This window comes from Cyprinus carpio, chromosome B13 (assembly GCF_018340385.1).
Source record: "Cyprinus carpio isolate SPL01 chromosome B13, ASM1834038v1, whole genome shotgun sequence".
Classification (NCBI taxonomy): Eukaryota; Metazoa; Chordata; class Actinopteri; order Cypriniformes; family Cyprinidae; genus Cyprinus; species Cyprinus carpio.
This window is the reverse complement of record NC_056609.1, coordinates 28,073,783-28,087,611: the sequence shown is the minus strand read 5'-3', so window position 1 is coordinate 28,087,611 and position 13,829 is coordinate 28,073,783. Positions and strand designations below refer to the sequence as shown.

Genomic DNA, 13,829 nt, shown 5'->3' with positions numbered 1-13,829 from the left:
CCAGCACCACATACTATGTTGATTTAACCCTTGCATCGGCCATATTGTTAGATCAGGCCAGGGATCAACCTGTTTACTGTGAATGGGAGGACGGGGGAGGTTTGTATCCCACCCTGTACGTCCCATATGGAATCACTTACGAGAAGGATTAAATGGTTTGCACGAAAGGGTGGAATGGGACACTTGGGGAAAGCTTCTGTTCACCCTGACTAACCTGCAGCACAGTGGCATTGCCGGGTTACTCTATTTAAGAATGAGCGGAGGTTCCCAGGCGCCCACATGGACAGCATAAACACTCAGCCTAATTAAAAATGCACACGTGGAGGAATTCCACTCCTCACATGACTGAAAACATATGGGGCATTTATACATAAACAGCTTGGGCTGGTCCCTCGATGCTGATGAGATGTCTTAAATCAGAAAGGGTTATGTGACATCAGAACCTAGTGAGCTGCCTTCCTAACACACTTTAACCATCATTTTGTGTTCAACACAATTTAAACAGCTCGAAACACTATTTAAAGTATTTATTCTTGAAATTTGGTGACTTTTTCCTCATTTAGGATCGTGAATGTGCATGCAAAGTTTTGACACATAAATGTGTTTTGGAAAGACAATCAAATTGACCCCCGTTGGTTTCTATGCAATTCTCCAAAACTCAACACTTTGAAAACAGAAAACCAGAAAACCTTTATAGTAGCATAGACTACTAATATTTAATATATATTTTATAATTTGGGATAATTTGACTTAAAACCAACAAAAGACCTATTTTATAGTACTCAAATCCAGAAGTGAATGCTTGGCAAGTATACAGGTGTGTTGAACATACTTAATATGCGTTCTGGTTCTTGCATTACTGAGCTACTCGGTGAGGCAATCAAACTACCTTCAAATGTCATTTAACTCTGGTTTATTATTGTTTAGGTTGGTAGCTATAAATATGTTGACTTGTGTAACATTCTTAGCATAATGACATAAATTTTAGCTTGTGCAGCTAATGTTTGCAAGTTTCTGGCCTGATTTTGATGCGAAAAATATACATCTACCATTTTTACTAAACTCCCAAAAACAGATGTATACACTGCAATACTCTGCAGTTTCCAGCTGAAATTAACTCTAGTGGCAGTAAAACACCAACTACTTTTATTCTTTTTCACACAAATCTGACCCTTGAGCACACTTAAGCAGTCTTGAGTTGCTGGGGTATATTTGTATCAATAGCCAAAAATACATTGTATGGGTCAAAATTATAGATTTTTCTTTTATGCCAAAAATCATTAGGCTATTAAGTAAAGATCATGTTCCATGAAGATATTTTGTAAATTTCCTATCGTAAATGTATCAAAACTTAATTTTTGATTAATAATAAGCATTGCTAAGATTCCAGATTTTCAAATAGTTATAAATCAAAAAAACATTTTTGACAAATTGACACTTAAGACTGGTTTTGTGGTCATGACAAATGATGACACTTTGACAAATTGAGGTGCAGATTTGTGGTCCATGGTCACAAATTACAAACACAATTACAAACTCAGAACACTTTTTCTTATTTTCACATGGTTCCTTTCTCGGTACCATTATGACCTCAGAACACTTTTTTCGTTGCTTCAGTTAAATGTTTCAATCTCCCATGCAAGCTAAAATGGCATGGTTGCTTCAGTTAAATGTTTTAATCTCCCATTTGTTTTGTCGAGACTATTGGTTACACTCTAAAAAATTCTGGGTTGTTTCGTTCTTTGTTTCAAATCCAACTTGTGGGTCGAAATTGGGACACTCTAAAAACCCAACCAACTTTGGGTTAAATAATTTTTTCCAATTAAATTTTCCACCTAAAAGTTGGGTTAGTCCATATTTGACCCAAAGTTGGGTTGAAACAACCCAGAATTTTTTATGATGTAGGTTTAAGATAGGGTTTAGTGTAGCTTTTAGCACCACACTCACCAGATATTTAGTTTCCAAACTGCCACCATATGTACATAATAAAACATTGCCAGATTCGTGTTTATCTGTTTCCTGGAAAATTCCAAGCAGTTTTAGTGCTACTCCCCAGACATTTCACATTTTAGTCAGAAAGCAAAAGATGCAAGAAATAATGTAATATAATTTTGCAGAAATGTTTTTCCAATGAGCCTGAGTTTATATTTCTTAAAACAATATCTAGGGAAGTCGCTAGGGTTTAAAACAGTACCGTAGTGAAATCAGCCCATGAATGACACACTGTTGCCTGAAACAGGCAGAGATCCTTCCTTTGACTTGAGAGAAGACAATGTGAGGTCTTCAGATGCTTTCCTCTGTGGAGGTCTGACTGGAAAGGATGCTGGTTAAAGGAAGAGGTGACGTGTTCCCCGGGGGCAAGGGGGGAGGAAGGGGCAGCGGGATATTAAATCACTCCAGATGGGACATGCTGCCAGAGAAAGGCTTCCCAACTCCTGCTGGGAAAGAACTTTGTTTCCTTATCTGAATTGCTTAGCAGGTCTGAGCTCACTGGATAAATGAGAATGTCGGCTTTCAGTCATCCAGCCCTCTGAAAACTTAAACTATCATGTACTTAATGTTTGTAGTGAAACATTTTTACACTTAAAACACGAGGCATTAAGTCATATTGAGAACTTTGTGAGTGAAAAAAATCAAGTAGATTTGAATAACTAGGTACCATGACAAATTAAATTCAGTAGACCCAAATTAAGGCAACTCAAATATTTGAGTAAGCCAGTATAAAACTTGATTTTTTAAAGCACTTTATACAGTACAGACTGTTTCAAAGCAGCTTCACAGTATTAAACAGGAAAGTAAAATGAATGATGCAAACTTCAACGAGGCAAATGCAAAATTCTGTTATAATGCGGCTGTAGCAGGATAACTTTTAGGACAAACAAAATAACACTTATTTTGAACATTTACTCCATTATACAGTCTGTATCAAACCATGCTGGGAAAATCAGATTTCCCTGTCTTTGCATGCGATTGTTAATCATTTCCAACTTCTTAAGTTGTTGTTATAAAATAAAGAATACTAATAAGGAATGAGTAATAATTTAAGTTCTTAAAACTGATCAGTAATTTCTCCAGTACTAAAATAATTATGATTGAAATCAGAGTTATTATAATAAACTAAATCTGAAATAAAAAATAAAATAAATAAATAAAAAAGGCAACATTCTCATTTTAATTTAGTTTAGCTTGATGTACTAAAATAACTAAAAATAAAACCAAAATAAATAATTATGAAAACTATATAGACATATTAAAAAAAAAAAAACTATAATATCTCAGTGACACTAATAATAATGCTCATTGACAAATGCTAATGTTGTTTTATGGGTAAGTGCAGGAAACAAGTCTGAGCTGAAACCCGGTGATATTTACTGTAGCTGTGAGATTGGCTCAATTTCTTGTTTTCTGTTGGTCTGCAGGTATCTGAAGGTCGAGGGAACTGCACGTGGCACAGAAACCCCAAACCCTGCACAATCCCTCACGACAAGAAGAGCATCTTCCACACTATTTTTGCTTTCTTCACCAAATCAGGCAAAAAAGTTCTGGTATGACAAAGCACTTATTGTTCATAGTTCAGAGAAAATGGCATTAAAATGCATTTAGCACTTGGAAATAAGCTATATTTGCATATTTAATGTTGTTTGCCTGGCATTTTTGTCAATGCATGTACATAAGTGCAGTGGATCACAGCATTTAATGCTCCATAAAACACTCATTTCACACGAGTTTTTCTGCTGATGGGTGAATCTTTGATGGTATCCTGTGTCAACAGGACTGTGACCGGCCTGGCAGAGCGTGTCTTACTATTTCCTGCAGTCTGAGCTCTCAGGCCAAAGAGGAAGCCACGAGTATAGATGTGCAAATGCTACTGAACACTGAAATACTACAGAGGGTGAGTTATTGCTGTAATGAAGTAAAAAGTTATTGAAGTGTCAGTGCAAGAGTGTGTGATTAAGACTTTAAGTGTTGTAGAATTGAAGCAACAAGCTACTAAACTACTTTAGTATTTTCAGTATTTAGTATTAGTTAAAATACTGTCAGGCTAGCCTTAGTAATAGCTTAAACTTATTAGCTAACAGCTGTTTACCTACAGTATCAGATAACTGGCAACCTTAGGCAAATAAAAAGTAGCTAGCTACATGGCAAGCTACTGACAAAAAGAAGATGATGAACTATATTGAGGCTAATAAGCAGCAATATATTATTATAAATATTTATCTGGCACAGATCCCATAAGGATCTCATTTATTGTGACAGATCAGTTACACGTCAACATATAAATTTACACTACATTTAACTAATAAAACAAATAAAACCTAATCAAAAAGTGATAAACATCAGTGTTTAACAAGATATTTTACCACAACAAATGACACAAAATATTAAAAAAAACGCTTGAGCAATGTCTCCTTTACATTTAGTGTTGTAATTTTTTATGGAAATGATTAAACATTTTTTTAGAATATTTGAAATAAAGCTGAAATAAAATGAAATATAAATATAAACTTAATCACAATTTTAAAAAATAATAAACTAATTTAAAAAATTTAAACACTTCAAAATTATAAAAAAAATAGAAATTATGTACTAAAATTACATCAACCGAAGTAAGCTGCTATATATATAAAGCACTTAAAATTAATAGACCTTGAAATTGAAATTTAACAGTAAAATCTAATTGAACATATTAATAAATATTACAATAATACTAAATTAGCACAGTTTATTTTGTGTAAATCTGTCTGTCTGAGTGTAATTTTCTTATCATTGAAATACTATTATGGTTTTTCTTTTAATTTTTTTCTGTTTCTGTTTTCATTTTAATTTTAGTTTAAGGTTTAGTAATTTTGGTAGCCCTATACATCTATTAAAAAAAAATAAATATATACTTTAATTCATTATATTACAACAAGAAAAAAAAAAAAAAAAAATTTAATACATGAAGTGAAATCAAAAAAAAAAATATATATATATACTTTATTTCATTTATTTCATTTTTTGTAATCACAACCATCAGTTAAATATTTAATTATTATTTTTGTAATTTTAAGTTTTAGTTTTGGTTTTAAGTATAATAACTCTGGTCTGCCTTGGTGTGTGGTTTGCAGGACAGCTTCTCTGTGATCCAGTATGTGACACGAGGTCACGTCCAGCTGGACGACAGGGCCGTGGAGGTCTCAACCGGACTCCCAGAGGAGATTTCTGTAAGTGATCAAACGCATGAATAATCCAATCCACCGGTCAAGCATATTTGTACCATTACTGTAAACTAGACTCCGAGCTTCAGGGACTTCCTCTGGCATGCTGGTGCTTTTCATTGTAAGATTGAAAGCGAACAGATTATTGTCTTTGAAAGTGATCAGGACCCCTGATGCACGGAAGAAAATGAAATTGTCCGATCGCGTGATTCTGAGCTCATCGGCTCGTAGTAACCACTGAGATCTGGGTCGAGTTTGCTGTTCATATGGGAGCAGGGGTCTTTTTTTACTCTACAGCTGTGCTCGAGAACAGTCGCCTCTCGGCGTGCCGATTGATTGGAGGAATATGGGACTGTGTTTCTGTGTCTGGTGCAGGGCTGCACGATTAATCGCATGCATTTGTCATGCGTGTCTCATCAGTAAAGCCGGTTCCGTGATTAGCGGTAAATATCCGTCACCTGTTTTCAAATGCACTTCATACACAGAGCCGTAGTTCACTGACAAGCTACGCAATATCGTGTTCATAATCGAATGCGATTAATCTCAATTATGAACAGAATATTGCATAGCTTGTCGTGAACTATGGCTCTGTGTATTAACTGCCGCTCCCGTTTGAAAACAGGTGATGGACATTTACCGCTAATCACACAACCAGCTTTACTGACGAAACACAAATTAAAAACACATAAATGTTCAAACGCATAACACCTCTGGTGCTATGGCATCTCGCTCAGCTGATTGGGTTTCAGTCCCCTGGTTTGTAATGCAGGGGCCAATTCCTAATAGGGCTGTTAAACGTGTCTGCGCCCCTTCTGTCCTCAGCACTTAGGAAATGCATCGGTCCCAAAGCAATCCGTTATTAAGTCATACACGACGCTGGATGCACGCAACTCTCATTTACAAAGGCCATTGCCCACATTTAAGCATTAAACTTGTAGCGTGTTTCAACTGTATCGTTTCCATCATGTTCACAGCAACTTGAACTAATTGGAAATGACAGACAACTGTGAGCATTAAACCCTTATATGCTGCTGTATCATTAGTTTAGTCAGCTGAACTGAGATTTATTTACTGCAATATTTATATCTTACATTTTAGTTTCCATTGAATAAAAATAAGTCTGATCATATAGAAATGTGTATCCCAAAGACAGCATGCAGAAGAAGATCTTCATCGCTGATGTTAGTATCTAGAATTGTTTTTATTTTTTATCTAAAAATATTAAAAGTTAAAAGATTTCACCTTGGCAACTAATTGAAATAAAATAGGTTTAGGCTTAAGTACTAAAATTATTAAAACTAAAACCATTAGAAATAAATTAAAGCTTAATATATAGAACCCCCAAAACTATTAAAAATGACATAGAATATAGAACTGAGATTGCTTGATATTAATAGAATTTGATGAAAAATATTTCAGTTCATATTGAGATTTCATATATATATATTGAGAAGTTAATATATTGCATTTTCTTATTTGTAACTCAAACTAAAATTACTAAACATAAATTTTGTTAATTGAAATGAAGCTGAAATAAAATGTAAATATTTTAAAATAAAGAAAAAGACAACTTATCTATCTGAAATAAAATGAGTTCAGGTTACTAAAACTGATCAAACTAAAACAAATAAAAATAAAGCTAATAGAAATTTTCTAATAGAATTACTAAATAGAAATGTTAAATACTACTGAAAATGACAAAAGTATATAAAAAAATAAATAAACATAAAATACTATAATAGCAAGTAAATAATACTAAACTAACACTGGTATTTGTATCTTATTTGTGGAGTACTTATTTGTATCTCATTACTGTTTCAAAGAAACAACCGAGATATCATCTCTCATTTGTGATTTTGATTGAATGTGTTTTTTTCCGCCGACCCTCGCGTTCAAGAACTGAAATTGTGGCCAGAAGCTGAAGCGAGATTTATCTGGGCTGGCATCTCGCTCCAGACTGGGATTTTCTGTTAGCTTTTCATGCAACATTTCCTTCCAGATCCACTGAGGGAACTGTTCGCTGTGTTTTTGTGGCAGTACATTATGAGGTGAAAGTCTTCCACATTTAAGGGTCAGCGAGCACGTATGCCATATAACACATATCGTGCATGAAACTATGTGTATGTATGTTATTCAGAGGGAATGGTCATCCAAAAATAGTCATTCATTTAAACCAGACTTCGAATAATGACGTCCAGTTGTAAACATGTCATTCTGTGCTGATCTGGATTAATGAAAACCTTCACAGATCTGTGTTTGATTGATTTGTTGACTTGAAGAATGAAATCTCATTTCCTTTTGATCGAGTCAACACCCAATATACTGTAGACTCAGCACAGACATTATAAAATTCAGGAAATGACACGGTGATTCATACAGTCTGTGAAGTCTGATCTTGGGTCCTGCTGAGAAATGACGATCGGTAATATGTTTACGTAGGTCAGTGAGGTTATGCTGAATGTGCTGTATGTTCACTCTCTCTGTGTTGTCCCGCAGCTGGTGTTTGAGGCCCTTCACAGTCAGGAGCCCAGGGGTTACGTGGTGGGATGGATCATCGCCATCAGCCTCCTCGTGGGAATCCTCCTCTTCCTGCTGCTGGCGGTGCTGCTCTGGAAGGTAGCGCTTCAGACAGACACACATTTCTCAGTCAACATCCTTGTTGGTTCTGGAGCAGCGTCCGGGTTTGCTCTGGATTCAGGGGCTTAAATAACATTCTTATAAGCCTAGATTTAGGGTTGGCAAGAGTGCAGCCACCATGACAATATGTTTAAAAATGTCAACAACCACACCTTTTGGGAAATAATCATATTTTGAGAGTTTCGGTCACTGTACAATAAAAAAAAATAGGAGCTGTCCATATACTGTAAAACAACGACTTTAAGAGCAAGCAGAAGCAATATGGATGTTTATCAAAAAAACAAATATCCACAATATCAAATATTAATTTTTGAGTAATTTTCGACATTCATGATAGAAACGATGACAGACACATGTTACTATTTTATAAGATTTACTTTCAAAGTAATATATATATATACAGTATATGTATATATATATATATATATATATATATATATATATATATATATATATATATATAGTGTTATATATTATATAATATAACAGCATAAAAGTACATTTTACTATAAAATATTTTTCATAATTTCTTTAATTTAACACAATCTTTAATTTAACAGAATCAATACAGTCATAGTAGTAGAAATGATAATAATATGAATAATAATAATAATTATTATTACTACCACTACTATCCTTGCACTTTGTCATTATCATTATTATTACAAAAACAGATTTTTCATTCATGTTTTCACGTTTTAAATTTAAACGATTAAAAAAAAAAACATATTTGACCAAGAAAAAATCTTTTTTAAAATGCAACGGTGTGCTGTGAACTTACTGATATATTTTCAGTTTATTATATTTGTAAATTTTAAATTTTTTTATGTTTTATGAATTTATTTCAGATGATAAATTTGTTTCAAATCACAGAATCCAGATAGATAGATAGATAGATAGATGACTGATCATCTTGTCATTTCTCACTGATTTTAGAATTAGAGTCATATTTAAGGATTATTGCTTGATAGAAACATTATTCCAGAACCAAGAGAAAATGTTGAACCATGCAAATATACATCAGGCTGTCTACTAGATACCCGTCCTCATTGGTCCAAAACACACAGACTTCCAGATGAGGCAATGCTTGTCATGTTCACTTTGTCTTTTCACACGAGACCGAGTACAAATCATCTCAGTAAAGTCAGTGTGAGTGGAGAATGTGACCCGTCTTGAAAGAGCAGAGCCACCTGCTCATGTGCAGCGTCCCGTTACAGCTAAATTAGCATCGGGCTGCTTTTAATATCCTCTGCCAAAAAAAGGTAAAGCGTATGCAGATGAATTGTTTTGTTTGAAGTAAACAGCTCCTACAGTACATTAGTGCATGAGCATAAAAAGAAACAAGGATATGATGCAGGTTTGAATTAGTGCTTTTGAAAGATATTCCCTTAACTTGGCTTGTCGAGGGTCACATGTCCCTCATTCACACACTACTGTTGTTTTTCTTGGCCTGAGGGGTCAATAGAGAGCTTTAGAGCGACCGTAAAGTAACAAATAATTAACACGAACACATAAAAGTGAACCGAACGGATTTCAAGGCTTCTCAAACAAGTCCTTCTTTTCCTTTCCACTCCATTACTTTCCAGAGGGAATACTAGAGCAAACCCTGGAATGTTGGTGTAGGGATACTTTTCCCCCCAAATCCCAAATCTGCCAAAATAAACCTCCTCAACAAGAGCTGCACATGTCCAGCTACTCCAGCGTCAGGAAATGCCTGGAGAGAGCCGGGGTCTGAATCAATAAACCGCATTCAAACAAACACAAACCTGTCGAGTCACAGGAAGAGGAACAGCATATTTCCTGCGCTGACACGCTTCTTTACAGTAGCGTTATCCCACTAGTCATCTGACTCCCACCCTGTCCACTGACTCCAACTTCACAAAGAGATAGTTCACCCGAAAATGACATCATTTACTCACTCCTTTGTTGCTCCGAATCTGTGACTTTCTTTCTTCTGGGAAACACTAAAGAAGCTCAGAGCCAGTGTTTTCAATACAATGAAAAGCACCATATTCATTATACGTTCCAAATTTTCTTGAGTTGAAAGATAACCTTGTGTGTGTAGCAGACAAAAATATTTTTGCATTAAATCTCCTTCGCTGTAGCTCAAATTTTTCGTATCTGAACATATTCAGACATTCAATCCAGATGTCAATTACACCTAATAACTTCAGCAATGTGAAGGTAAAGGATGTATAAATATTTTTGGATACCTATTTGATATGATAAAGCATTCCTCTTACAGTTTGAATATCATCAGTCATGAGGGATTTCATAATGAAACCTTAACTTGTGTTGGGTCAAGGCCCCAAAAATAAGTGATATTTTCATATACTCTTTTGAATTTGATTAAATAGATATTTTAATGGCCTGACAGCAGGATCGCATTAGGTTGGGTGCATCTGATCTGCCAAAGTCAAAGAAGGCTCTTCTGCTCATCGAGGCTGCATTTATTTGATCAAAAATACAGTAAAAATTTTTAAATATTATTGCAATTTAAAATAACTGTTTTCTATTGTAATATATTTTAAAATGCAATTTATTTCTTTGATCAAAGCTGAATTTTCAGCATCATTACTCCAGTCTTTAGTGTCAGAAATCATTCTATAATTTTTTATTATTGAAAACAGTTAAGCTACTTCATATTTTGACACATTTTTTCAGGATTATTAGAAAGTTCAAAAGAAGTTCATGCATTTACTGTCATTTAAAAAAAAAAAAGTATTTTGTAACAGTAAGCTAGCGTGTGATTGCGAAAAGTTTGTAACAGTAAGCTAGCGTGTGACTGGGAAAAGGAATATGATTTTGTCATTTGTCCACTGTCCCACCCTGTATGCCGACACTCAGCAATTATTTTTGTGTTTTGCAGATGGGATTCTTCAGGAGGCATTACAGAGAGATCATAGAGGCCGAAAAGAACAGGAAGGACAGCGATGAAAGCTGGGATTGGGTCCAGAAGAGCCAATGAGAGCTTGGATTGGGTTCAGAAAATCCAATAAGCTGCTACCTTCACCCCGGCTCTCTCCTAAGACCCAGACCCTCCAGCCTTCCATATGTGGAAGAAAAGAATATTCTCCAGATTTTTCGGAGGTTTGACACTTTTGGTTTGTCGTTGATGGTGATCTAGCTGATGTTCGAGGTGACCGTGTGGCCTGCCAGAAGAGACTCGCAGTGGAATTCCATTGATCCCAATGGGACAGGCCTCCTGCCAGTGGGTCTAAAGAGAGACTTCCTGGAACGAATGTGGATATCGTGTCAATACTAGCAGACAATTACAACCCTCAGGGCGCTGTTGAAAAGCAAAAATCTATTTTTTATAAAATGTATTCCATACTGTATAGAAGAGAGCTTCAAGAGTTGTTTTTAAAGCACTGATGACTGACACACGCCAAAGAGATGATGTTATTCCTTCACATCAGTTTTCAGATGAACCTTGAAGATGGATTGTACCTCTTTGTCCCCTCGAGATGTTAACTTACAAAGAATGCAAAGCGAAAGTTTGTGTCCTTCATTGGGACAACTCACGAGTTAATTGTTGCATGAACAAATGAAAGAGGAGATGCAAACCAAAGTTGTTATTGCTCGAGTTGTTAAAGGAGTAGTTCACCTCAAAATGAATGTTTGCTGAAAATGCACTCATCCTCAGGTGATCCGAGATGTACTGTAGATGAGTTTGTTTCTTCATCAGAACAGATTTGACATCAGTTGCTTACCAATGGATGCTCTGCAGTGAATGGGTGCCGTCAGAATGAGAGTCCAGACAGCTGAGAAAAGTATCACAATAATCCACACGACTACATTAAATTAAAAAAAAAAAAAAAAATCATCAAGGAATTTTAATTTTACAAATGCAGCTTTTCACTTCAAAAGACTGGAGTGGTGTGGATTATTGTGATGTTTTTATCAGCTGTTTGGACTCTCATTCTCACGGCACCCATTCACTGCAGAGCATCCATTTCTGAGACACTGATGGAATGCTACATTTCTCCAAATCTGTTCCCATAAAGAGACAAACTGATCCCAATCTTAGATGGCCTGAGGATGAGTACATTTTCAGACAGCTTCAGAAAACCATGTCCATTCTCAGCTTAAACATGTTTTGTTTAGTATATGTGAAATTCACATCTTAGAGCATAATTTGTACTGCACTGGATTTTGACCCACTGAAAGATGCATGTTATTCCAAAAGAAAAGATTCTGTCTTCTTAATCTTTCACAAAATATATGAACCTTTACTGACTTTTTTGTATTCCTTTCCAACCACCTGTAAATTAGAAGCTGTTCACAATCTTGCATAGTGACATTAAAAGTTCAGATTTAAGAGATGCATTGTCAGCTGACGTCTCCGTTTGCGTGTTTAGGCTTTTTTGAGGACCGAAGAGTCCAAGATGACCATGCTTTAGCAGCTTTACCAGATTTATTCTTCATATTTCAGTGCAAAATTCACTTATTTTGGATATAAATAAGATACCCAACACGCATAAACTGGGTGGTGAAAATAAATAAATGACAAGATTGGAATATAGTTAAGAACTGCAGGAGAATCAGCAGATGCGACTTACTCCATTGCCCCTCGAACCGGAGGTTCAATCTAATCCATTCCTTATGGATGAAATCAAAGCCCACCCTACAAATTCTCCTTGTTTCACTCAGAAACTTCCTAATTGGTTGACCTCTGGTGGTCTTAAGATATCAAGATATACAGTTTAGACATTATGCAAGTAAGTATAAAAACGCTTTAATCTGCTGTGTATTCTCCAAAAAATTCCTACAGCATGTTGATAATTCTTATTCTACAGCAAACGTGACAACATATAATGTCTCCTGCTTTTTAAAGGGATAGTTCACCCAAAAATGAAAATTCTGATATTAATTACTCAACCTCATGTCGTTTCAAACCTGTAAGACCTTTGTGCATCTTCAGAACACAAATTAAGATATTTCTGAAGAAATCCGAGAGCTCTCTGACCCTCCATAGACCAAGGGTAAAGATCAAGGCACAGAAAGATAGCAAGGACATCGTTAAACTAGTGCAGGGCCTGCAGTGTGTAATGGCCTAAAAATAGGTGGGAATGTGCAGTACTTCATCACTGGGCACAAACTCGTACTTTGGAGCTTATGGGAACAGCTTGTTTTAAGTCAACATTTTGGACTTCACTCATAGCGCAGCCTCAACATGAGCTGTTAGCTGTCAGACTTTACATGGAGCCGTTTTATTCAATGAACTTGGTTGCTTGTTTTTTGCATTTTCCTCTCATTTTAGAGGGTTCATTTGAAAGAAACTAATGTTTTGATGTTAACCAACTGATCAGTAGCTTTGCAATTGGATATTAGATGATCGCTGGAAGATTCTCAAAAAAATATCTTGTATTATTTGATCAATAATCACCACTGGCATGGCAAAACCACGTCTGCACTTCATGTCCGGCACCAACACCAGATTCTTGCATAGGTGTGTTTCAGAGAGACATACTTGATATTGTGTGTAATCTAACTGTGAGTGTTGTTGCCATTATCACCTATTTTGAGCATTTTAGAATAAACTACTGCCACTGATGTTTTATAGATGTATTGAGAAATATGTTTGTTGTACAAGCTCAAGCTGTATATTTATCTACTGAAACTGCTTTTTTAAAATTAAAAATCACAAACAGATGTTTCCTCTCAGCCTTTTTCTATGCCACCCAAATATTAAGTGCAGTGAGGTGTTTCTTGTTGCACTGATGCCCTCTAGTGTAATACTATAGTAATGCTTACACTACATTGTGGTGTATAATGTCTGCCTTTTTTTCTCTTTTCAGTACGTGATCAAATTCATTATACAATACATTATAAAAAGTAAATGCTTTAAGAGTATGAATTAAAAACGTGGTGTCCAGTTATCTTATAAATATATTTAAAATGGTTCTTTTGGATTTGTGTAGTGTTGTTTTAGTACCATTGAGATACTATTACAGTTTTTCTTAATATTGTGAATTGGTTTGTATTTTTTAA

At 35.3% G+C, this 13,829-nt stretch overlaps 1 protein-coding gene across 1 annotated transcript in view; it reads left to right on the top strand.

Moving 5' to 3' along the window:
* LOC109087208 (integrin alpha-9-like) overlaps nucleotides 1–13,490 on the top strand; it is a 90,700-nt gene extending 77,210 nt beyond the window's left edge. The window contains exons 24-28 of the mRNA XM_042736134.1: nucleotides 3,420–3,545; nucleotides 3,773–3,892; nucleotides 5,109–5,204; nucleotides 7,695–7,814; nucleotides 10,705–13,490. Of these exons, the coding sequence (XP_042592068.1) occupies nucleotides 3,420–3,545; nucleotides 3,773–3,892; nucleotides 5,109–5,204; nucleotides 7,695–7,814; nucleotides 10,705–10,803 (561 nt within the window). The 3' untranslated portion in view covers nucleotides 10,804–13,490. The remainder of the gene's footprint in view (nucleotides 1–3,419; nucleotides 3,546–3,772; nucleotides 3,893–5,108; nucleotides 5,205–7,694; nucleotides 7,815–10,704) is intronic.
* Nucleotides 13,491–13,829: the final 339 nt, after the last annotated feature.